Source organism: Cyanistes caeruleus, chromosome 3 (assembly GCF_971803275.1).
Source record: "Cyanistes caeruleus chromosome 3, bCyaCae1.hap1.1, whole genome shotgun sequence".
NCBI lineage: Eukaryota > Metazoa > Chordata > Aves > Passeriformes > Paridae > Cyanistes > Cyanistes caeruleus.
The window spans coordinates 113,338,267-113,362,225 of NC_141703.1; the positions used below are offsets into that span (position 1 = coordinate 113,338,267).

General features: G+C 42.2%; 1 protein-coding gene across 4 annotated transcripts in view; it reads right to left on the reverse strand.

The window, feature by feature from the left end:
- FCHSD2 (FCH and double SH3 domains 2) overlaps positions 1–23,959 on the reverse strand; it is a 127,696-nt gene that overhangs the window by 93,731 nt on the left and 10,006 nt on the right. For all 4 annotated transcript variants that reach the window (XM_086883627.1, XM_086883625.1, XM_086883626.1 and 1 more), the window contains exon 3: positions 7,191–7,236. In XM_086883627.1, the coding sequence (XP_086739753.1) occupies positions 7,191–7,236 (46 nt within the window). The remainder of the gene's footprint in view (positions 1–7,190; positions 7,237–23,959) is intronic.

Here is a 23,959-nt window from a genome sequence, read left to right on the forward strand (position 1 = left end):
CTGAAAATAGAAGCTGACAGTCCTCCTCTGTTCTTAGAGAAATATTATTTTAACCTAAAGAATTCCATAAAAACTGTAGCAGATAGCTAAGCATTTTTAAAAGGCTGCCTTTTAAAATTCTTTTTAAATGGACTAATACTACAGTGTAGGGCATTTTCATTTTTCTTCTAACAGAACAACCACTGAGACAAGACCAAAATCAAATATCCCACTTTTCCCCCCACTTTAAGTTCTGACATGTGTGTTTCTTGGAGACGGAAAAGTACACGAACAACTGAATGCAAAATCTACATAGAAAGAGAAGGTCAACGATAATATTGTTTGGAATGTCACTCATAGACCCACAGTCTTTGTTCCAGGCAAAGTATATTATATTAAATGTTAAACGGACATTTAATATAGAGAATTCTAAAGAGCTTCTTGTTTGGGGGAGAAAAGAGAAACGTGCACTAAGAGGTTGAACTGTGACAAGTGCAGAATAGTATCAATAATCCCATTATAACACCTGATTTGTCAAACTTGTCTCTACAAGTTATTCTAAAATTCACAATAGTGCTCCTAACCATTTATGAAATGGAGCAGATCAGTCTTTGTGGCCTTCACGGCCACTGATTCTCCATGCTTTGTCAGGAAGAATGGCCTGAATAGCCACGGAGTCCTACACTTCATTTTCCTGCCCCGCTTATGGATATCCCGGTGCTGTGAATGGAGAACATAATCCAAAGGTAGCACCAGGCAGGTGTTTTCTTTCTGGAAGCAGCAAGTTCTGCTGATTTATTGTGTGCCACCATGGCTGAAAGGACCAAAGCAGGACATCAATATGTATGATCTCCACACCAGGCAGTGACCGCAAAGTGCTACAGATCCTCTCCCAAAAAATGGCAAGTTAGTCGTGCTGAGATTTGAAACAAATGAACAAAACTGTTTCAGGTATATCTGAAATCACAGGCATTCCACACTAAACATGAGATTTTTCAGGAATATAGCAAGGAACAAAGACTGAAAGTGATTGCTCGTGACCCAGGTTGAAACACAGGTCTTACTCTGAGTTTTTTTACCTAATGAATTCAAAGCTCATTTGGAAAACACTAGTGATTATCCGAAAGAAATTAAGTCACAGAAGCCCAGAACGGCTTGGGCTGGAAGGGACCTTGAAAATCACCCAGTGTCACCCTGCCACAGGCAGGGAACACCTCCCACTATCCCAGGTTGCTCCAAGCTCTGTCCAGCCTGGCCTTGGACACTTCCAGGGATCCAGGGGCAGCCACAGCTGCTCTGGGCACCCTGTTCCATGCCCTCACCACCCTCACAGGGAACAATTCATGGGTATAAACCAAAGATATCATCTCCAAGCAAGTATCAGATCCTTCTGAAGGCTCCACACACCCTCCCTGGTTCCCAGGGTCCATGAAAGAGCAGGAGGAAGCCCATGGGAAGCAGCACAGTTTGTTTTACAAGCAAACCTGCCTGACACAGTCATCTATGACAGACAGGATCAACCACAGCAAGATTCCACAGGAAGGAAAAAGAGGAGCCTGACAGTCCTTAAGGATCCATGGGGGAATATGACTCAGTGCAGGAACAGGCCTGAATGGCTCTGGCATTTTTGCTATTGGATCCAGAGGTTTCTTGGATACAGCTTTTCCCCCTCCCCCAAGTAGATGTGCCAACCAAGCTTCAGGGATCAACATCCAAAGTAAAGCCACACACGAAGCTTCCGTGGGTCTGCTGCCTTCTCCTATAGAAATTCCTGCAACAGGAAAGGTGGAATGTTCAAGGCAGACCTTGGATCATAGGATTCCAGTAGCTGTTCTCTCTGAACAGGTAAGAAATGAGCTCTGCTGAGAGAAAGAGGTGGCACATTCACACAGCCACCACTGGGAGAAAAGGGAACTTGGATAAAGACCAGCACAAAGTCTCCTCCAGGCTCTGGGCTGGGAGAACAACATTCCCCAGGGCTGGTGGACAAAACCAGGATTTTCATATTCAATTAAACCAGCACACTGAATGCCTGCTAAAATGGCCTTCAACACTACCACCAAAACAGCAAGAAGGTACCTCAAAGCTCTGCCACAACTTTGGGTAGCACAGGTGAAGCACCTCAAGCCTCGAGGATCACTTCACACAGGCTGGGTTTGTTTGTTTGTTTTTGGAATATTTTGTCTGTCTTTTAAAACAGACACAATGATAAAACCAACACTTGTAGACACTCAGTGAGTTCATTCCTGGAAAAAGATTTCAGTCTGAGCTTTTCCTAATGTTTCCTACAGAAAGTTTGAAAATACAATTAATGCACAGATGGGTTTCAAAGCAATTTGTTGTCTTTCAAATGAATTGCATTCAAATATATCCAGATATATATCAAATATATCCAGCAGCCATTCAGCTCAGGGCACCCAGGATGGAAATTTCAACCTAATCCACTCATGTACTACAAGTGAAAGTTTCTCTGCAGAGAAATCAAGGAATGACAGCTGAATTCTTTCCTAAGATAAGCCTGAGATAAAAGATAAACCAGCTCAGTTTCTGTACATGGGCTAATTACAAACTAAACTCTCCACACTGGATCTGGAATACAGAAGTCAAAGATCCTAATTCCCTAAAAAATGAAGTGTCCTAAGTGTTATAAGTACATCTTCCATACATACACACAAAATAATTTCCCAGTTTTTTCTTAAATTACTGCATGATTACAAAAGCCATCGATTTCACCATCAAACAAAACCGAGACAGATGTCTTAACTAATACAGAAATACTCTAGAGGGAGGTTTAGCACTGCAGTAACTCTAAAATCATCCTCACAGGAAGAAACAAGTAATTTAAGTTCATCTGTTAACAAAACAGCTCCTGAGCAGTCAACCCAGGGCTGCTCCTTGTTTGTCCCCAAGTCGGGGACCCACCCTTAAAGTCCACAATCTCTTCCTGCTCTCCCACAGCAACCTCCTGTACTTTGGGATTAAAAAATCCAACCCATTCTGCCCAGACTGCAGGGAATAATGATCTAATGGAAAGCTGCTTGCTGGGTTTGCAGGGCAGGTACCTCAAGTTATTTTTTCCTGCCGCTTCAGGGGCTCTGTAGCTCAGAGGCAGAGGAAAGACTTTGCTTCACCCTGGAATTTTTTTTTTTTTTGTATTCCAAGCCTGTTGTAAGGCTGTGTTTGCCATGCTGCAGCTGTTTTGTCTGGTGGGATTTAAGAATCAATGCAGGTGACTGGTGTTCCATGCTGACAGGGTTCTATTTACAGAACCATTTAAAGCACCATTCCCAAATCTCCCAGCTGTTCCTGCGCAGTGTTTGGCATCCTCCTGCTCCTACAGTCACCACTGAAATGCTGCCATAAATCAGTGTATTTTCAAAAGAGTTTATTTCCATTCTATCAGAGACTTGTGTTATTTTGGCTAAAATTCCCTCCATTTCTCTCATTCCTTACGAGGGAAATACCATCACCTTTCCAGTCTTCACAGGATAAGGATTAATCAGTTAATTTTCACAAAGTATTGGAATACATGATAAAGAACAGCAAAGAAAAAAAATGAGCCATGGCAAAAGTTACTAAGACATGGTGGGAATGTCTGATTTTAACCCTTACAATTTTAATCCTCTGATAAATTGTTCAAAAGGCCACTGAGCATCTTGGCACCCTTTTCAGGATACGGTAAAATAAATGGTCAGCTTCTACTTTGATTTTAAAGGAAAACCACTACATTCTGGTAAATATATAAATAAGTTACATATAATATACATAAACATATAAAATAAATCATGCTATATTTATTTATTATCTGCTTTATATACATGCACACATTATACAGACAAAAACTGCCACAGGAATATTGTCGTTTTTTAGGAAATATTAATGCATATATTCTGATGTCTTGAAATGAGTGCGTTTTCTAGGTCTGGTGAGACACAGGGTGAGGGAAATGGGTGAGGGTGACCATGGTGTCTGCTTACATCCACCTCCCCTGCTCCTCTCACTCCATCTCCAGCTGCTTTTCCCTCTCACATCCATTTCACCTCATTTAAGGCTCCTCTCCTGACCACCACCATGGACATGAGGAGCTGCCAACGGGACTGTGTGGCTATAAACTACATTAACTTTTCTCCACATTTGAAAATGTTTTAAATGCATGAAGTTTTCTCAGTGCCACAGACACAGCAATCAACACCGAGTGCCCTGTCCCCTCCTGATGACAGATAAGCTGGTTTTACTGAGCACCCACAGCTCTTCAATGTTAATTTGACCTCTGAAAAATACAGAGAGGAGAAAAAATATCGTAATAATTACTGCCTCTTCTAAAAACAACCTGAGCAGATACTTCTACTTGTACCTCACTTAAAATGTAGCTCAGGGAATGGGCTCTTCCACCTTTTTTATATAACATCAGTGCCTTTAGCTGAGGTACTACAATTAGAATCTCATTAGCATGCAGGGAAACTCAACCTCCTTGAGGTTACTTGCAAATTCCAAGGGGCCAGGCCATGCTGATTGCCTGGAGTCACGTTTTACTCTGAAACAATGATAATGAAACATCAAGCAAAACCAAAACATGACAAGGAAGGTCATCTGTGTGTTCCCAGACTGTGAGAGACTGGTCTCTTCAGCTCAAAGTGTGAAATAATAGTAACTGCAGCAGAGATGTATTTATGATCTCATGAAAAACCCCAAAAAACCAACATTTTACCTATTTAACATGCTGGGTAAAACGGATTTTTTGTAGGTAGCAGCAAAAGCACACATTCAGAAAACTGTTCTTTCACCATAAGAGTGTTCTCAGCCATTGATTTCAGGCAGCTTATTAATCATGGAGAACAGCTAATAATAACAATATAAAATTGCAATTTAAATGCTATTAGCAGGCATACTGTTAATGGGAAATGAGAACCTTTCTAAACTCTCATTTCTGAATATTAAGGTAAGCCTCTAAGCACATATTAAATAAAGCAAAGACTAAAAATACAAGTGGAAGAGCTGAGTGCAGAATCCCAACTGATCTAGAAAACTGCAGAATTGCTGATACACTGGATCCTTCTCCCATTTATACCATGACACAGCCTAGAAAAGCCAGGAAAGAACCCAATGGAGAGGGACAAAAAGCAAAAAATAGCTCCAAAAACCTTCAAAGGCAACAGGTAGAGCTGGGTGAAAACACAACGCAAAAAAACCTGGACAAACTAAGAGCAGGGAAATTTAAATCCAGGCCCTGTAATTCATCACATACATTTGCACCACTTACCATGTAATTAGGGGCAAGTTATAAACACTGGGCTGGGGTGTTTCACTTGCCTTTGGACAGGTTCTCCTGCTCCCAACAAAAGCACTCTGTGTTTAGAAACTTGGCACCCAAGTGCAGGGCACCAACCTACAGTTTTTTTTAAACCAACAAAGCGTTCAGTTCTGGGAAACTTATTTTCACTGGCCACCCTTCCACTGCTTCTAACTTGCCAAAAAAAAGTCAGATGTCAGAATATTCCAAATTCCCTAAGGTGACAAGAGGCATTTGGAGAGAATCTGTGAAAAGGTTTCGAAATCTGGCTTCGTAAACTACTGAGCATTTCCAGCTCCCTTTATAACTAGTTGTAAAGGAATATCTCACTGCTGATGAATGCGACTTCCCATTTATTTGGAGCACAACTTCTCTCCCCAAAAGGCTTTATGTGAAATTTTATTACCACCTCCAAAACAGAAATCCTTTTAGAGGCCCTCGAAGAAGCATCCAACGTTGTTTTGGAGCTGTGCACTTATCAGCAATCCAAGGAAGCGATCCCACAAGACTTCATTCATATCAACAGCCATTCAGTGAATCTCAAATGCTGCAGCTGCATTGCTGCAAAGCTGGGGGGGTTTAAATCCAAGGAGCTGAAAGCCTCAGTTGTTAAGTCTGAGCTTTCCGAAGCGCACAGTGTAATTATTTTTCCAACTTATCGAGACTATTCCCTAAATGCAGTGACTGTTGTGTCTCTGCATATGAAAGACATTCCCAGTGTCTAATGGAAAAATGTATTAAGAACTGGTAAATTTTCTACATCAGTTTAAAGAAATCGCTCAAGAATACACATTTTTAACCACAGCTTCGGGAGGTACCGCCATTGAAAAATTCAGGTATTTGATCAAATTTAGCTCAGCTGGCAATGGAATTGATACTTGCCAAGGCAAATTCATATCTGGAGAAAAAATGGGAGCACCAAAAACTTAGGGCACTATTGTCAGTGAGTGGGCTTAATTCAGAACAAATTCCACATGATTTAGGAAGGGTTTTCAGAGGAGTTTTAAGCTGAGAAGACATGCAGAAAATCCAGCACTAAAACCCCATCCATCACAGGCACAGGAATCATCTTTTCCCAAGTGACAGTGGAGTCTGGCCCCAGAACAAGTTTGCTCTGTGTGTTTTGGGGGTGAGGCAGCACTGAGGACTGAAAGGATGTTTAACATGACATCCTACAAACTGCACTTGGAAGCAGCCTAGTGACAGCTTGTGTTCTCACATTCCACGTCAGGCACATCTCCACTTGGATTTACGGCATACTGAGCTCCACCAGCTCACTCCCTTGGATTTTATTCTACCTTTAATCTATTTTAAAATAAATTAATGTATTTTTAATCTGTTGTACTTAAGCTCCAAGAGCCTTTACTGTAAATTAAACAGGCAGCTGCCCCTTATTAGATGCTTTCTAATTTTGGACCGGGGGAGAAAAAGCAATCCTCCCTCTTTTCTCACAAAACAAATCAAAATTCATTCCACTCCCTATCACAAGCATGAGGCCAAATCTGCTTTTATTTCAGATGAATGGGAAGCTGCTCTTATTGAAGAATGTGAATTTAAATTTATTTTGGACTGAGTAAGCCAGAACATTTCCTCTCCCTCTAATTGACCCGATTTTACCTTTCACTCAAGTTTCACACTGACTTCTGAGAAAACCACACGGAGTTTGACTCTATAACAATTGGAAAAAAAATGTTAAAAATGTTTTCTGTACTCCAGAACTTCCTCAAGTCAAAATACAGGAAAATACAGAATGGGCCTAAGTCCTGTATAGACCAAACTGATTCAGAACTTCAACACATTTTCACAGTAAGTAACTTATGGAAAAGATAAATTAAAATAACATACACCATGGTAATTTGCTGATTAACAAATTATCCCAACAGAACAATGCCACAGCCATCAAAATTATTCCAGAACCTACCTGTGCATATTCTTTCTCAATTGCAGCTCTTTTCTGACTGAATGCTCTGAAAGAAGAGTAAAGAAATTCTATTAGAACATTAAGCAAAACACTCCAAATTCAATAATTTAGTCAAAATCCATTAACACAGAGAGCAAAACTCTATAAATTCAATAATTTACTTTAAAAGGAGCTTCTGCTAGGCAGTCTGCAGAGTGAAAGAACAACAAAAAAGGGAAATGGTTTGACAAATGCACATCAGTAGCCCAGCAACGACCTTGTGTGGACCTCACATATGTGATAGCTGAATTTCCAAGTTTTATTGGGCAAACTCAGTTCCCAGGACTACTCGGTTCCCAGGCATAAATAGCATTTTCTTCATGAAAAACTCATCAGCTTTCCAGTGGTACATCCAAGGGAGGAATTTGGGAGCACACAATAGGATTTGGCTTTATGTATCTAGACAGACTTAATTCATTTTCTTCAGACTTATTTTGATCAGTTATTTTCTTTAAGTTATAGCACTAACTACTCAGCTTAAGGCTACACTAGAGGCACCAAAAAAATCAAATTATATTTAAATTAGTTACACAGTAATTCTGGTGACATCCCAATAAAAAAAAACCCATACCTCAGGAACACCCTCTAATAAAGTTAACTCAATAAAAAGGAGCTCTGGACAGGCTCCTTTTATTCCTGTCTACTCCATTTCATCCATGAAGAGTATCCACATGCCACAGGCTCAGCTTCCCCAACGGGATGTAAAACAAAAGTTTAAATGCATCATGATTGCTTAAAATTCTTCCCAGACCAATGGCAGCCCAAAAGATCTGGCCATATTCCAGCTCCAACAGTTAAACTTCTCAAACCTCCCTGGTGTAGCCCAGGTGGGCTCCAAGGGCTGCGTGACTCCCATATGAAACACCTCGATAGGAACAGGTGAAGTTGGCCACAATGCCTGTGAATGAATTTCCTTTGTAAAGCAATCCAAATATTCCAGATAATATTATAACCTAATTTAAGATCTCCTGTTCCAAAATCCAGTATCCCAGTCAGTTCAGCAAACACCTAGGAACCACAACTTTCCCCTGAAGAGACTCTATCAGAAGTATAAAGAGCTGCACAAATAACTCCAAGGAATAACTGAAATGTGTTATCAATATGGAAAAGGTAGAAGAAAACAAGCAGCAGTCTTTGGAACGTAAATCTGGGAATATTTTAGGCAAACGAAGTTATTTTCCAAGTCTCAGCTAACTGCATTTCAAAGCACAGAATCAGGGCTGAGTTACACTAAACCTGGATGTGAAGTTGTGATTCTCACCTGAGCTTTTTTTCCCCACCCCATTCAAAGCAAATTCCTCTTAAATTAATTGCACAATGACGACTGTGACAAGCAGGAAGCCTGAGACATCCCCAAAAACTTTCTGCATTAGAAGTTTTGCACCAGAGAAGAAAAAGAAAAACATCCAACCAGCCCTTGTGTAAGATTACAGAATAACATGGGAATCAGAATGACTCCCAAAACCAACTAAAATCTTGGAATTGGATCGACCACAAGCTCTGGCAGAAAGAGAATGGATTGCACAGCAGCACCTCCCTATGAAAAATATTTTAGTTTTAGATTTTGTTCTGTATTTTAAGTGGGGAAATAGTTGGCAGGATGATGTACCCAATATTTAAATTTGTTTTGGTGAATGAAGAAATTGGCTAAGTACGGAAAGGCCGTGGGGATCAGCCGTCTGCATTCCTTGGAGCCGGTGCTCCCCGCGGCTTTGGGACTGTGCTTCCCTCCCTTGGTCCAACACAAAGCAGCTTTTAACCTTGGGACAGTTTATACAGCAATCCTTCTATGACAACTATGAATGTATTACAAAACATGGTGAAAGAGGAGGCTGAAGTCAGCACATTTCCCAGGAGAAAATTATTTGGAGCAGGGGAAAAGAGAAATCTGACTAATAAACGCATCATAATTTCTTAACTTGGGCAGTGTTAAAACTTTGATATGTGTATCCAGATTTTAAGTGCACAGCTGGGACAGTCTTAACCTTACTGTCCTTCAGGATGGACTTTCAAATCCATTCATATAAGGAAACATTTGTTTCCATGAAGTAATAACATGTTCTCTAGCTACTGGTAACTTTTAAGACATGAATTGATGAGTATGCAAGAAAGCAGGAACATTATTTTGTGTTTTTTTTAAACTAGGGAGCATTAATATCCACTTTTACATCTTTTTCTCAAAGTACCCGTTAACTAAATACAGGAAACACCAGAATTGCATTCCCCAGAAAGCCATCTTAGTTTGCAGACAGTAATTCCTAAATATCTTCTTTATCTTGACAACATTAATGCAATACATTCATTCCCTTCTCCCCATTTTTGCTCAGGCTCTGTGAGACCACGGAATTCTAAGAGAGCAGGAGAAAGAAAACTTCTCTTCCTGCCATCCCCACTTTGCTAATGCCACTTTTTCTAGTGTTGAGCCCTCATTGCAAATTCCCCACCCCCAAATTTCAACTACTGGCATGTATTCCCAGCACTCATATCCCATTAAAGGTAACAGATGCTATGAAATATAGAGGTATCTTTTTATATTCCCATTGTAAAAGAGAGTAACAATGTGAATTAAGGAGTCAGGTCAGTGGAGAATCACATTTCATTAAGTTTTCCTACAGGGAAACAGGAGAAACAGATGGGCTTAATTATTTCATGGATGTCCACTTGGGCTGGAAATGTGTGAAGCTCACACCTTCATGAAAAATCAATATAAGAACATTAAAATGTACATTAGTGTTTTATAAGACAATGTCACATCTGCCAATATTTTGCAGTTGTACAAATCTGAAGATCAAAGTCACAGCTTGCACAGAAGAAAGGTAAACCCAGTGACACCCTGAAAACCAGAAAGTGAATTAGTCACTGTATAAAAATTTAATTCCATGCAGAGCTATGCAAAAACGTAAACACACACTTCATGTTCAGGGCTCTTGAATAAAAGAAGAGGCTAAATTTGCACCAGTGAATGCATTTCTGTTCAAAGGCTGAGAAATTCAACAATGAACCACGCAAGGCCTGAGTCCCATTTGGAACTATTTCTCATGCAAGATGATGATAATGATCAAAAACCCAAAGTATTAACTGGAAAATTCATACAGCTTACCTGACACCAGCAGTTTGTGTTTGTGGGGTTTTTTTGGCTATCAACATTCAGACAAATGGTTTGGAACATTTAATGAAATTTTAAAATCCTTACATTTAACACAAAGCCTCAGAAAACAGATAAACTAGTATCACACTCCAAACATCCAAAAACATTAGGCTAAAGAAACATGCCTTTTGACTGCCCTTGACCTGAAATTAATTCACCCCATCAAAAGTTGCTGAAGTAAATCTCCCTAAGAATTGCAGAGCACTTTGCAGCTGGGTTAAACCTGACTCAATCCACCAACACTCAAGCAGATGAATCAGTGAATTTTGAAATACCCAAAAATTTTCAGCTTCCCAGAAAGTAGATCAAGGATAATTCCTGACAGCTAGAACACATGCCAGTGGAAAATTATGACATTACAACTTGTGCTTATAATGTACACTGAGAGCACACACACATTCAGTGTGCAATCATGTCCAAAATAATACTATCCTGGTTTTTTTTATTATACACTCACTCCAAAATTTTCCATTAAAAACATGAGAAGAGAGGAGAGAGGAGAGAGGAGAGAAGAGAGAAGAGAGAGAAGAGAGAGAAGAGAGAGAAGAGAGAGAAGAGAGAGAAGAGAGAAAAGAAGCTGGTTTGGCGCAGTGACAAAAAACACTCTATCAGCCTTAATCAACCCCAAATATTGTTGAATTTATTTGTATTTATTCTTTCTTGAGCTCCTTTTAAACCATCACAGACTTTAAATGATTTTGAATGATTTTTAGTATGGCAGAGAGAATAAATAAGCATATTGCATTACTGCTGGGAAGATAAAGATGATATTTATGAATTACTGTCCACAAATCACTCCTTACCAATCTCTTTAACAGTGAAGACATGCAGTGAAGTGCATCTGTCCAGGATGGCATTGAAATTCCAGCCTGGAGACCCAGCCTGACCTGCTGGAATGCCTCTAAACATGGCACTTGCCTTTGTTGACCTTCCAGAGTCTTCCTGACAGCTCCTGCCATCCTGGACACAGCCCTGCCTCCAGCCTATCAGTGTTCTCCCCCAATTTAACAGGCTCCTTCAGCTTGCCAAAAGCTCCATCCCACCAGCCAGGCTGTGACTGAAGTCATGGAGCAGCACTGATCCATTGACCTCTGAGAGAGGTCAGCAGATCCCAGCTGCACTTGGCACTGCACCCCAACACTTAGATTTGGGAAGTCCAGCCAATTTTCCACCCAGCTATCAGTCCATGTGTTCCCAGCATGGCTGAAAAGGTGCTACAGGACTGTGTCAAAGGTCTCACTGAGCAACACATGCACTGCCAGCTTTCCTAAAAGGCAGTCAAGCACCTTCTGCCCTTGGGAGCCATGCTGGCTGCTCCAAATCACCTCTGTGCCCCTTCAAGGAATGGAAGAGAAGTCTCAAAAATGGTTTCCAGGAGGTTTTGAGGTGTAATTTTCCCATGAATTAAGGTAAAGATGAGCAGCTGCTGTTCCCCAGCAGCTATGGTCTTTGAAAAAGTCTCCAGCACCTGCCTTTCCACGGTCACCAGGAAGCTGTCCCGACTGCCAAGACCTTTCCAAGGTGACAGGGAACTGTCCCACTGCACCTCTGGAGTCCCAGTAAGCTCCAAGTCCTGCAGCTGCACCTGCCCTGTCCAGTTCCATTGGACAGGCCACAGCTCACAGTGCTGGGCTTGGCAGGGATGGAGTTAATTTTCTGCACAGTGCTGGGATGGGGCTGTGCCTGGGATTTGTGCTGAGAACACAAAGTTCCGCACACAGATAACTCAGGGATGTTCCCGTTACTGCTGAGCACTGCTTGCACAGCTCAAAGCCTTTCCTGCTCCTCACACCACAGAATGGGCTGGGCTGGGAGGGACCTTAATAATCATCTTGTTCCAGCCCCTGCCATGGCAGAGACACCTTCCACTATCCCAGGTTGTTCCAAGCCCAGTCCAGCCTGGCCTTGGACACTTCAGGGATCCAGGGGCAGCCACAGCTGCTCTGGGCAAACTCTTCACATTAGTGTGTAAGAAACTGGGAGGGGACCCAGTCAGGACAGCTGACCCCAAGTGACCCCAGACCACACAGCATTGTGCTCAGCAATAACAGCTGGGGAAAGAAGAAGGGATGTTCAAAATGATGGCATTTATCTTGCCAAGTCATGGATTCATTAATGATGGAAAAAAACCTCAAGGGATCATCGAGTCCAAGCTGTGCCCAATCCTCACCCTGTCCCCAGCCCAGAGCACTGAGTGCCACTTCCAGCCCTTCCTTGGACACTTCCAGGGATGGGGACTCCAAACCTCCCTGGGCAGCTCCTGCCAATGCTTGACAACCGTCTCCATGAAGAAATTCCTGCTGCTGTCCACCCTGAGCCTCCCCTGACCCAGCCTGAGGCTGTTCCCTCTCCTCCTGTCCCTGTTCCCTGGGAGCAGAGTCTGACCCCCCTGGATGTCCCCTCCTGGCAGGGAATTGTGCAGAAAATTCCCCCTGAGCCTCCTTTTCTCCAGGCTGAGCCCCTTTCCCAGCTCCCTCAGCCCCTCCTAGGGCTCCAGCCCCTTCCCCAGACCACGACACTGAATTAAAACGTCCTTTGGAATGCCAGCTTCCATTACAGAATCCTAATGGGAGCAGTCCTGAAATACTTGGGAGGAGGGAATGGGCCAAAATGTTTTGCCCCTCCCTTGAAGGAAAACAGGTTTTCTTAAGGAATGACAGCATCCTTGTTTGGTTTAATTCAGTACTTTTATGTGGATGCCTCCTCCCACTTTTCCTCAAGAACATGAAAAATGCACTATAATGAATTAATACAGTAAAACTAAACAACTGCTGTTACCTGGTTTTTAATTTAGGGACAGGTGTATCACTGTCAAACAAAGGCAAAACTGAATCCCAAATACTCCAGCCAACATAAATCATCCCCGTGGCTCTGTTCAGGGCAAGGGTTAGCAATAAATGCTGAGATAAGATAACACAGCAGCAGCTGCATGGCTAATGAGGAACTCCAGGAACACCCATGTATGCAGGGACACACTGCATTAATATTCCCTCCCCGTGTCCAGCAGAGACAAAGACAACATACCTGGAGCAATAATGAATCTACAGGAATTATTCAGCATGACAAGACTCTCAAACACTGCATGCAATAAGCTCCTCTTCGTGCTTTTTCTCTTTACTAAACAGAATTACCACTACAGAAATGTTTTAGAAGATTTGCATAAAATTCTGAGCATCTGAAGGGTAAATTATTTCTCAGAACACCACTGTTTCTGAAGTTATCTCTACACAGGCTGCAGAAAGCATGGCTGTGCAACTACCAGGTTATTAAAGATCGGAATATACTTCACAGAATCCTAGTGGTTATGGTCAGAGAGGACTTTATAGAACATCCCATTCCCCACCCCCTGCCATGGCCAGGGACACCTTCCACAATGCCAGGTTGCCCCAAGCCCCAGTGTCCAACCTGGACTCTTCCAGGGATCCAGAGACAGCCACAGCTTCTCTGGGAAACAGTGCCACGGCCTCCCCACCTTCACAGGGAAGAAATTCCTCTTAATACCCTTCCTGCTAATATGTAAGCTAAACCGATTCTCTTTTTAGTCCAAATCCATTCCCCGTGTCCACCTTGTCACAAAGTACCCAAGACTCCAAATTCAGATTTTTGTAGACTGACTTTCCCTTTTCCCAGTAAAATTCCTGCAGCATTGATCACTGAACACCACTAATAATATTTACTATTTATATATGAAAAATTTCACCTCGGACAAAGTGTGGCAAGTGAAGTTTCACCTTAATTACATCATGTAAAAAATTAACTCCTTGATTGCAATACTCTTTGTACTGTCAGACCACCACAAAATCATCAGCAGAGACACCTCACCAGGGAATCCAGATGCCTCCAATCACTTTCTGGCTAACTGTATTGAATTTCAACATCCCCAAACCTCAGTAAAACCAGTTCTGACTCTAAGAGTTGATCTCATGCCTTTGCTCTTGCAAAAAGACAACTGAAGAAATTAAGAAATTGCAAGCAAGGAGAAAATCGCTTGCATTTCATTTAAGACCAGAGTCTCTACTTGCACAGAATATTTTAGGTTCCTTTTCAGCCACTTCTAGAAAAAAAATCACCAGAGGTCAAATTACAGCAAATCACAACCTTTACACATGGTTTTAAAAATAACAAACTCTCTTTTGTTCAATGGTTTTATATCATCTGAATGAAACAGATCCCTTCCTAGAAAGATGACTGTTTTATATGCATGCTGTCACCTGCCAGGTTTATGTTACTGCTTAGAAATAGGCAGTTCAGCAGCATTTTTATCAAGGAGTAAAAGTTCCATGTCAGGTTTGAGTAATATCAGCACTGCCACTATTGCCTTTCCTGCAGTAGACTTTGCACCACCTATTAAATAAACTCCACAAGAAGTTACTGTACCTAACGGTGTTTAACAGCACTGTTCAAACACCATTTTGCTGCTTGGATTTTGGCTTTATTTGCCTGGTCTCCAGTTAAACTTGCTACCTCCCACATTACATCACATCCATGCCCTTCAGCACAGACACACGTACACACGTGGAATTCTTCCCCCAGCTCTTGCAGAAATATGTTTATCAGCACCAGAGCATTACCTCGGCTCTTCTTTCCAAATTACATGCTAAGGTTTTCCTAGACATCAGGAAAGGGAAAGATTTCCCCAGAAAAGGTTGAGTGGGGGAAATAAAACTGCTGAGTACTGCAGACCCTTCCCTAGAGCCCATCACTAGGCTGCCTCAGAAGATGTCTTGCTGCTCCCATTCCTGGAGCATCCCTCCTTGCGCTCTTCGTGTCCCTGGCCAGCTGCAGGTGTCACTGATGCTGTCCTTGAGCAGCCAAGCAAAGCTTCCATACTTCTCCCTCACGGCCCACACACCTCACATGCTCTCCCTGCTCAGCCATGAGGGGCTTCTGCTGAAACTCCTGACCTTCCCACACAACGGGATGGGCTGCTCCTTACCTCTCTGGACATCTCCCTTAGGAAAACTAAGCTGAACCCATCACTCCTGGCTGTTTCTCAGGAGACTCTGCCCACCAGCTGTGTGAAAGAGCTGAATTCTGCTCTCATGACGGTGCATCTCCAGGTCCTGAAGGCAATCTGTGGTCACAGAAGCCCAAGCCACCACCAGTCTGGACAGGATTCCGAACAGCAGCCTCCCCTCCCACGGCAAGTGCGGGCAATGAGCAGTTCTCACACCACAAACATCCCAACGCGGTGCGAACGTGGCCTCCAGGCCAAGATTTTTAACAAGAACGTTGCTGGGCAGGCCAAGGTCCCACCAGCTGTGAAAGCACACGCGGCAGCAGAACAAACTCAAAACCACCCTGGTGAGGTCACCCACAGCCTAAATTTTTGTCCACAAAGAAGTTCTCTGACCCAGCATGAGAAACCAGTGACATTTCCTGCGTGTGGATTCACTTGAGGTCTCCCTGATCTCAGCAGACGTGTGAAGGGCATCTTTACAACTCGTGAAGCACAAATATTTGTAACATCAGGAAACTCTTGGCTTGCTGAGTCAAGGAATTCAGCTCTCCTTCCTGCAGCTCGCTGGCAAGTCAGCCCTGACTTTCTGCTTACCTCAGTGCACTGCTCCAGTTCTCTGGCAAGCACAAAAGAAATAAAAAAAGTGGCCTTTTTAAAAACTTGACTTTAATGTACATACGCTGTACTGTCTCCTCTTTAGTCTTAAAATAGCTCTTCGGAACAGAGCTTCATAAATTCCTGCAGAAAGGGAGTAACTGGCAGTTCAAACATCCTGTACCACAGCAGAGCTCTTCTCTCCTCTACAAATTCCTTTCTACAACGCATCTCACGATTTTCTAACAGTTTTTCCCCGAGCAAACAGGAGCTACAATATCCGCCCCATCCCTTTAAAAGCCAAGCACACAGTAATCCCTTGTTGATTCAGCTACTACAGAACATTTTACCACCCTGAGGAGCCCTGCTCCCTCTTTCTGCTACACAGAGGATTTACAGTAACTCACAACTGCACTGGATTCTCTATCTCTGCCCTGCAATTAGAAGCCTGCTCATCTCACACCTCAAATTAATCAGCTCCAACTGCTTTGCTACCATTTGTCCTTTGGAATGTTTACCCTTTAAATCTTCACTTATCCTCAACTAAGATAGAAGTACACGGAAAGAAAATTCTCCTGAAAGTAAACAGAGGTATTAAAGCTGAAAATATTTCAACCAATATTTCAATGTATCAGGAAGCTATACAACCAAGGAATCAAAGTTGGGCATGATATCTTTGTGCAATCTCCTGCCTGTGCTGCCAGCATCCAACTACACTTGTTTTTAATCCAGTTTTCACACACAGTTTTCAGTACCTGGATCATCCTCCTGCCATCCCCTCAAGCAACTGCAGGCACAACTGTTCTAGCCCCACTCAACTCAAAGGAGTAATAACTTTGTGGCATGCCTCCCATGCCCACAGAGAGCAGATAAATGAGCTCCTGCTTTGAAAAACAAAAGCCAGAAAGTCTTAACTTTGAAAGTCTTGACTTCACAAGTTCTCACGCACAGAATGGCTCAGGTGGGAAAAGACCTCGATGATCATCATGAGCAAACACGAATTATTTCCCACCGCTACAAAATGTCCATTCCAAAAAAACCCATTTGGATTTCCAAGAGAGTGGTGCTTACTCACAGTAGTTTAACTGATGTTCTTCAAACCTGAAACTTCCCCACACGCAGAGTTATAAAGGCACAGTTTTTAGCAGGACAATTAGAGGTCAATCACAACTGGCACAGGCCAGTTTTAATTGCTCTTTACAACATACAGCACATATTAGAACATACGTAACATATCTTGGCAATGTTTCTAACTGAAGCTTTTTCATGCTAAAATTTGATTGAAACAAAAAATATTGACACACATGCAAAATGCTTGGTGTGAAAGTACCCACAAGCAAACTGGGCCTTAAACAGTAGATAGTTGTGATTTTTATCAGCACAAGCTCCCAATTAATGACAGTAATGAGAATTCTCCTTTATAAATCTATCAAAACCAACAAAGCAGTTTTTCCCCAAATGCATTTTTGGGCTATGATTTTATTCATAATTTTAAATATTCTAATCCACACAACCTATGATAAACCATGAAATATCTTTTACCTCGTGCCTGAACAGTGCCCCTGTAGCAATGCTAAGAGAAAAAAAATTCCAGACAACATTCACTAGCGAGCAATGTACTCCCCATAAATCACATTACTGTATGGTTTGGGATTAGGATGAGTTGCCACTAGCAACAGACCCAAAAAAAAAAAATCAATTCTGTCACTATATATAGAGAATTCTTGCAACCTCAAACGTAGCCAATGTTTTCAGCAATTTGTCTCAGAGAAGTATTAGCACTCCAGCATGTGATCAGAGGAACACGACACCCAGACACAAAACAATGCAAAAACAATAGTTTTTCCTCCAGTAGAATAAAAAAAAGAAAACAAAAAAGAACTGCCAGAAAGCTGCTGGTGAGTGTGAGCATTTCATTCACCCTTTTCAAAATAAAAGCGTGCCCTCTTTATAGCATTAACATTCAAAACAAATACAAGGATTGGTTTCAGAGCTTAAGCGTATTTAAAATGATCACTAATGAGTTTTTGTTTATAAATGGGAAACTAAGCAAACATTAAGGAGAGATACAATTTACATTTACAAAATACAAGGGTACATTTCTATAGCTTCCCCAAACCTGATTCATCATATCCAAGGCATTTCCCTTTCAGGAAAAAAAAAAAAAGCAGCCTAAGATGTTGTAAATCAGACTGTCTGCCAGGAGCTTTTAGAAAACAGGAATATGAGGAGTTTCTTTGATCCCCATTTGCTTAACAGCAAGAAGCCAAGACACATTTCATCATTCATGCTTCTTATTTCATCCTGGATCTGCAAAAGGTTTTGTACTAGGCAACAACCACCTTGGAGCTCTTACTTTACTCATCTGTCACATTTTAGGAATCTTGACAGTGCCACCCAGGTTTATTACAAAGACTTCTCTCCTTTCTTTTCCTACAGTCTTAATACAAGCACTTCAATTTTAAATGATGCCCTTCACAAGGTTTCATTGTCACTAACACTGATGTAAGTCAAATTCTGTATTTTAATGGATTGTACAGGTTGTAATAATTGCTATAATGGGTTTTTTCCTCAAAGGACAATCACCCTGTTTTAGAAGAGTACAGTAGATGTACTGTTATTTTTTAAGTCAGTAAAAGGTAACAGCTCACTGAAAACATGTAGCACAATTTCTAAAATCTATCTGTAGATATATGTCAGAATCACAGAATCATTTAGGTTGGAAAAGACCTCTGAGATCATTGAGTCCAAGTTTTGACTGATCACTACCTTGGCACCACCAAGTGCCATGCCCAGTCATTCCCTGAACACAAATATTCCTTATAAACTTTTTCCCAAAAGGAGACATTTCAGTCTATTGCCAACCAAAAAAAGATACGGAAAAGATATCTGAAAGGGGTCAAGTCATCCTGTCTTCTTGCCACTGACAAGAGTGTTGATCTTGCTTACTACCTGCAGCACCATCATCTGCTCCAAGCACATATGGAGTATAATACAGTTAAAACCGTTTTTCCTGAGCTCCAGTAAAACCAGAACAGGGCTGTTAATAAAGGTTTCTTATAGAATCACAGACTCACAGTGTGGTTTGGGCGGGAAGGGACTTGAAAGATCAGTAGTCCCACCCCATTCCATGGACAAGGACGCCTTCCACTATCCTAGGTTGTTCAAAGCCCTGTCCCACTTGGCCTTGGACACTTCCAGGGATCCAGGGGCAGCCACAGCTTTTCTGGGAACCTGTGCCAGGGCCTCCCCACCCTCACAGGGAAGATCTTGCCTCCCAAAACCCAACCAGCCCTGCTCTTTAGCAGTCTGAAGTCATGCCCCTTGTCCTGGCATTCCATGCCCTTGTCTCAAGTCCCTCTCCATCTTTCTTAGGGACGTATTTCAAGTCCTGGAAGGGGCAATTAGGTCACCTCGAGGCTTCTCTTTTTCAGGCTGAACAATCCCAATTCTCCCAGCCTTTGCTGTTGGCTGCCTCTGGGCTGCCAGTTCAGCAGCACAGCTGGGTGCAGAGAAGGCAAAAGGCATTTCAAACATCCAGCGAGCTGTGTCAACAAAAGGGCCCAGCCCTCCTCTAGCACAGTATTGAGCTAACCTGCTAAATTTAGAACCAAAAAAAATCTCAACTACGACGGACAAACTCCTCCAGCAGAGAGTTCCATTTGCTCCCTGAGAGTAAAGAAGTGTTTGGATTCATGGAGAGATGAGGTCCTGGTTCTGAACTGGACAACAGCTCTGCACTGCACCTCCACCAGAAGGACTTGGCAGGCAGTGAGCAGAGAACATCAAAGCACCCCCACCAACTCAAAGGAACTCCTCAGGGCAGATCAAAGCTCGAGGCACTTCATAACCCGGGCCTGGGGTGCTCCAAACACCACCCCAAACTCAGGAACAAAGAGCGCTGTGACGGCCGCATTCCTGAGGCACAGCAGAGCCCCGCAGGAACAGCAAACCTTGGCTGCAGGACACACAAGTCACAAGTCCAAGTCTCCCCAGGAAATCGGGAATAATAACACAGCCACGCTCGGTTTCAGGGAAAAGAAACGTACCTTCGCTCCTCTTTGCTAGGATGAAGAGAGCAGCCTCTTACTGAAAGAGGGAGCACACAGGAAGCACGTGCAGACAAGGAATTAAAGGACATTTTTATCAGTGGCACATTAGTGGATGTTCAAAGTCTTCACACGGGTTTTTTAAACTCTTTCTTGATTCCCAAAAATGCCCAACAGACAAACAGAGGATTCAACTTCTCTGGCATTAGGGATCAAGTTCAGCCGTGTTTTGCCAACAAGAGGCAGACTGCAACACCAACTTCAACCACTGTCTGGATACTACAGTCAAAATTCTGCATATTTCCAAATGAAAAACTCTTCTAATCACAAAGATTACGTTCATCTCCTCAGAAGAGAAGCCTGAGCTTCAAATGCTTAGAAAAGCTAGAATATAGGTCCTCCTTTGTTTTCTACACAGCTGATTAGCTCATAGCAATTAACTACAATCTGCTTTCACATCAATTAATACAAATATGGATCAACAATGTCTAGAAAAAGTTTGCTTGCATTTTTAACCTAAAATGAACAGAATGCACATCATTCACAAGCTCTGCATACATGCAGCCATATCAGAAGGTTTTAGGCAGATGCTCCCCTGAAAGCCTGTACATCACAGGAGGAAAAAAATGAGATTCCCAAAGGGAACTAGAGCACTTCCCAAGCTTTCCCAAGTCCTCCCAAGTCTGCCACTATTTATAGTGATTCGAGAGACTCAACACCTCCCACACTGTTACAATTCCGAGCTTTTGCTTTGATTTGAAACACACAGAAAAGAGCTAAGAAGGAGGTACAAACCAGTCTTCCTGCAGCTGCAGAAATTACTTTTCTCTCATCTCTTTTCTGTTACTGGGTGGAAATGTGGGATACAAGGAACAGCTACAACTCCCACGAACAATCCCAAAGACACCAGTTGTACAAGTACCCCGAAAATACTAATGTTTCCTACACAGAGAACTGATGTTCTCTCAACTGCAAAGACGAGATTGCTCAGAGATCCAGAGGAAATCAAATCATGAGCCTTGAATCTTTTGCTCCCAAAATTCCCACATTTTAGAAAGACAGCATCAGTATCCAGAACAACCCCCCAAGAGACGTGTAGAGTCCCCATTGTGGAGGTTTTCAAGATACAGATGTAACTTCATCCAGGCTCCCTTCACCTTGTAGGGTTGGATGAGAGGGTCTTTTGAGATGTGCCCTGGAGGCAAATCTGTTTTTAAATATCATCCTGGTATTGTTGGTACAGTGAAGTACCATAAATTTACCACTGTAAGCCAATGCCACAGGAGCTGGTTCGATAAAGTTATTGAAATACAAAGGTTTGGGCTTTGCTGTGACTCGTGACAAAAAAACCCAAAACACCCTTGTGATGGTCCTCTCTTAATCTCACCAAATCACACAACCATGGAATGGTTATGGCTAGAAGTGACCTCTGGAGACTCCCCCAGACCAACTCCCCAGCCAAAGCAGGTTCACCCAAAGCAGTTTTGAATAAGCCCAGAGATAGAGACTTGCAGAACCTCTCTGAGCAGCCTCCTCCATGTGCTCTGTCACCTCACAGTAGTTTTTTTCCCCCTCATATTTAAGGGGAACTTCCTGCATTCCAGTTTGTGCCCATTTCCCCTTGTCCTGTCACTGGAAAGAGTCTGGCCCCATCTTCTTGGCACCTGGCCTGCAAATATTTGTATGCATTGGTAAGATCCTCTCTCAGCTGTCTGTTCTCAAGGCCGAACAGCCCAGTTCCATCAACCTTTCCCCATAAGCAAGGTGTTCCCATCCTGCTGGATCCTCTCCAGTCGTTCCCTGTCCCATCTCTCTTCACACAACTCCGGCTGAACAGAGTTGAGAAGAACAGAAAAATGAGAAGACAAAGAGGAAATTCAAAAGCAGGACCTCTTTCTTAGCTAGGTGTTACTAGGCAGTGATATGTACTTGTCCTCTTACTCAGCCAGCTCAGATCAGAGAGAGATAATTAGAAACAATCACACAAGATCAATTAACATTAAAGAAAACTTCATAAACAAGAAGCACATTAAAATAACATGGGAAGCCACTGCCATCTATGCCCTTTCTCACCAGTGGCAACACAGCTGAAAATGAGCAAAGTACATTTAGAGATAACACAGGCTAAAACCAGGCTGGGAACACACCAGGACTATAAAAAGCAGCTGCTAGAAATGAAGACACCGTAACACTGCCTATTACTGATTTCTGAATATTCTTTTAAATTCACAAGGCAATCTAGCCTGTCTTTTCTGCCTCTGCCTGGCTTTAGGATGGGAATGATTTTCAGGTCAAACATTAACAGAAATTCAGCAGCGTAACACATGGCAATGTTTCAAGACAGAAATTCGCAATTATGTCAAGAGATTACAACTATTTTACTCCCTGCTGAAAGACTGAAAAATAGGGGTCAATTTTACTTCATTTTTCAAGAACCTCAGCCCCTCATCTCTGTCGCTCTCAAACCTTGAAATAAAAGTAATTCCACCTTTTATACAGTCAAGTGAATTCTCAGATTTCCAGTTTGCAGACAACGCCAAGCTGAGCAGTGCAGTTGACACAACAGAAGGACGGGGCTATCTAGAGGGTAGGATTAAATAGGATATTGGGAAGGAACTGTTCCCTGGGAGGGTGGGGAGGCCCTGGCACAAGTTCCCAGAGCAGCTGTGGCTGCCCCTGGATCCCTGCAAGTGTCCAAGGCCAGGTTGGATGGGGCTTGGAGCAACCTGGGATGGTGGGAGGTGTCCCTGCCATGGCAGGGGGTGGCACTAGATGAGTTTTAACATCCCCTTCCCACCCAAAACCATTCTAGAAATATATGATTCATTCTTACATGCAAAGATTTTTAAAGGCACTTCTGATCTGAGCTCATCTCAGAGTATCATACCCTCAAGAAAAATTGTGGCTTGCTCAGTTTTTTTGCCTCCTCCTTTTTTTTCCTTCAAAAATGAAACAGAACACAGCAGAGCCCTCTCAAAAAATCTTATTTATGCTCAGGATTGTATGCATTTAAACATGGCCTTAAGTGCCAACATTTTCCCCACTAACATTGGCTTGCATCTGGCTAGAAATAACTATACTTAGTGGCTTTACCACCATAAATCTTCGAAAGTCTTCTGCATGGCTGAGCTCTGCTCATAAAATTAGACAGCAGTGCGTTTTGTCTGTCTCATTAAAAGGATGTTTGGTGGAGCTGGCGCAGGAGGAGAGAGGAGTGTGTGAACAACCTTCTCAGAGCCACTGGGGATTGGCCCAAACTGTTCTCACAGTGGCACAAAGAAAGGATCGCTTAAAATAACTCCAAAGGCTCTTAGAAGGAACGTCTCCGAAGGTTATGAATAATTTTAAAAGTCTGAGAATGGAATCTCCATGCTTACAGTAGCACACAGGGAAAAAATAGCTAGATTTCCATAGATTGTTTTTTTAGTTTCTCTCTTTCCTCAAGTTTCAATTGGAAATATTCCATTTGCTTCCTGAATAAACACAACCCAAGACTTACAACCATTAATTCAATACTTTCCCTCTCTTTCCTCAAGTTTTAATTGGAAATATTGCATTTACTCCATAAATAAACACAACCCAACACTTACAAGCTTACAGTCAATAACAAGCCCCCAAGTTAATATATTCTTACCATGCATTTTGGAAAAATGTTATTAAAATTTTAAAACCTACTATAAAAACCAGTCAGAAAAGCACCACATTGAGCCATTATAAACCAGTTTACACCGCAAACATTTGACCAGAGCAACTCGGGTTTGATAAGGTTTTAGCCTTTTTTCAAATGCCAGTTTTTAAAAGTGTAAATGCAGAACACTTTTTCTGTGTCCTTTCATATGCAGAAAGCAATCAACATGATTAAACAAGGTCATTGATTTTACTGAGGAAAAAAAAAAAAATTAAAATCAGATGCATATTCATCAGAAAACCAAAATCACCACGTGTAAGGTAAGATACTAGGTGGGTCAAAAGTTCACTG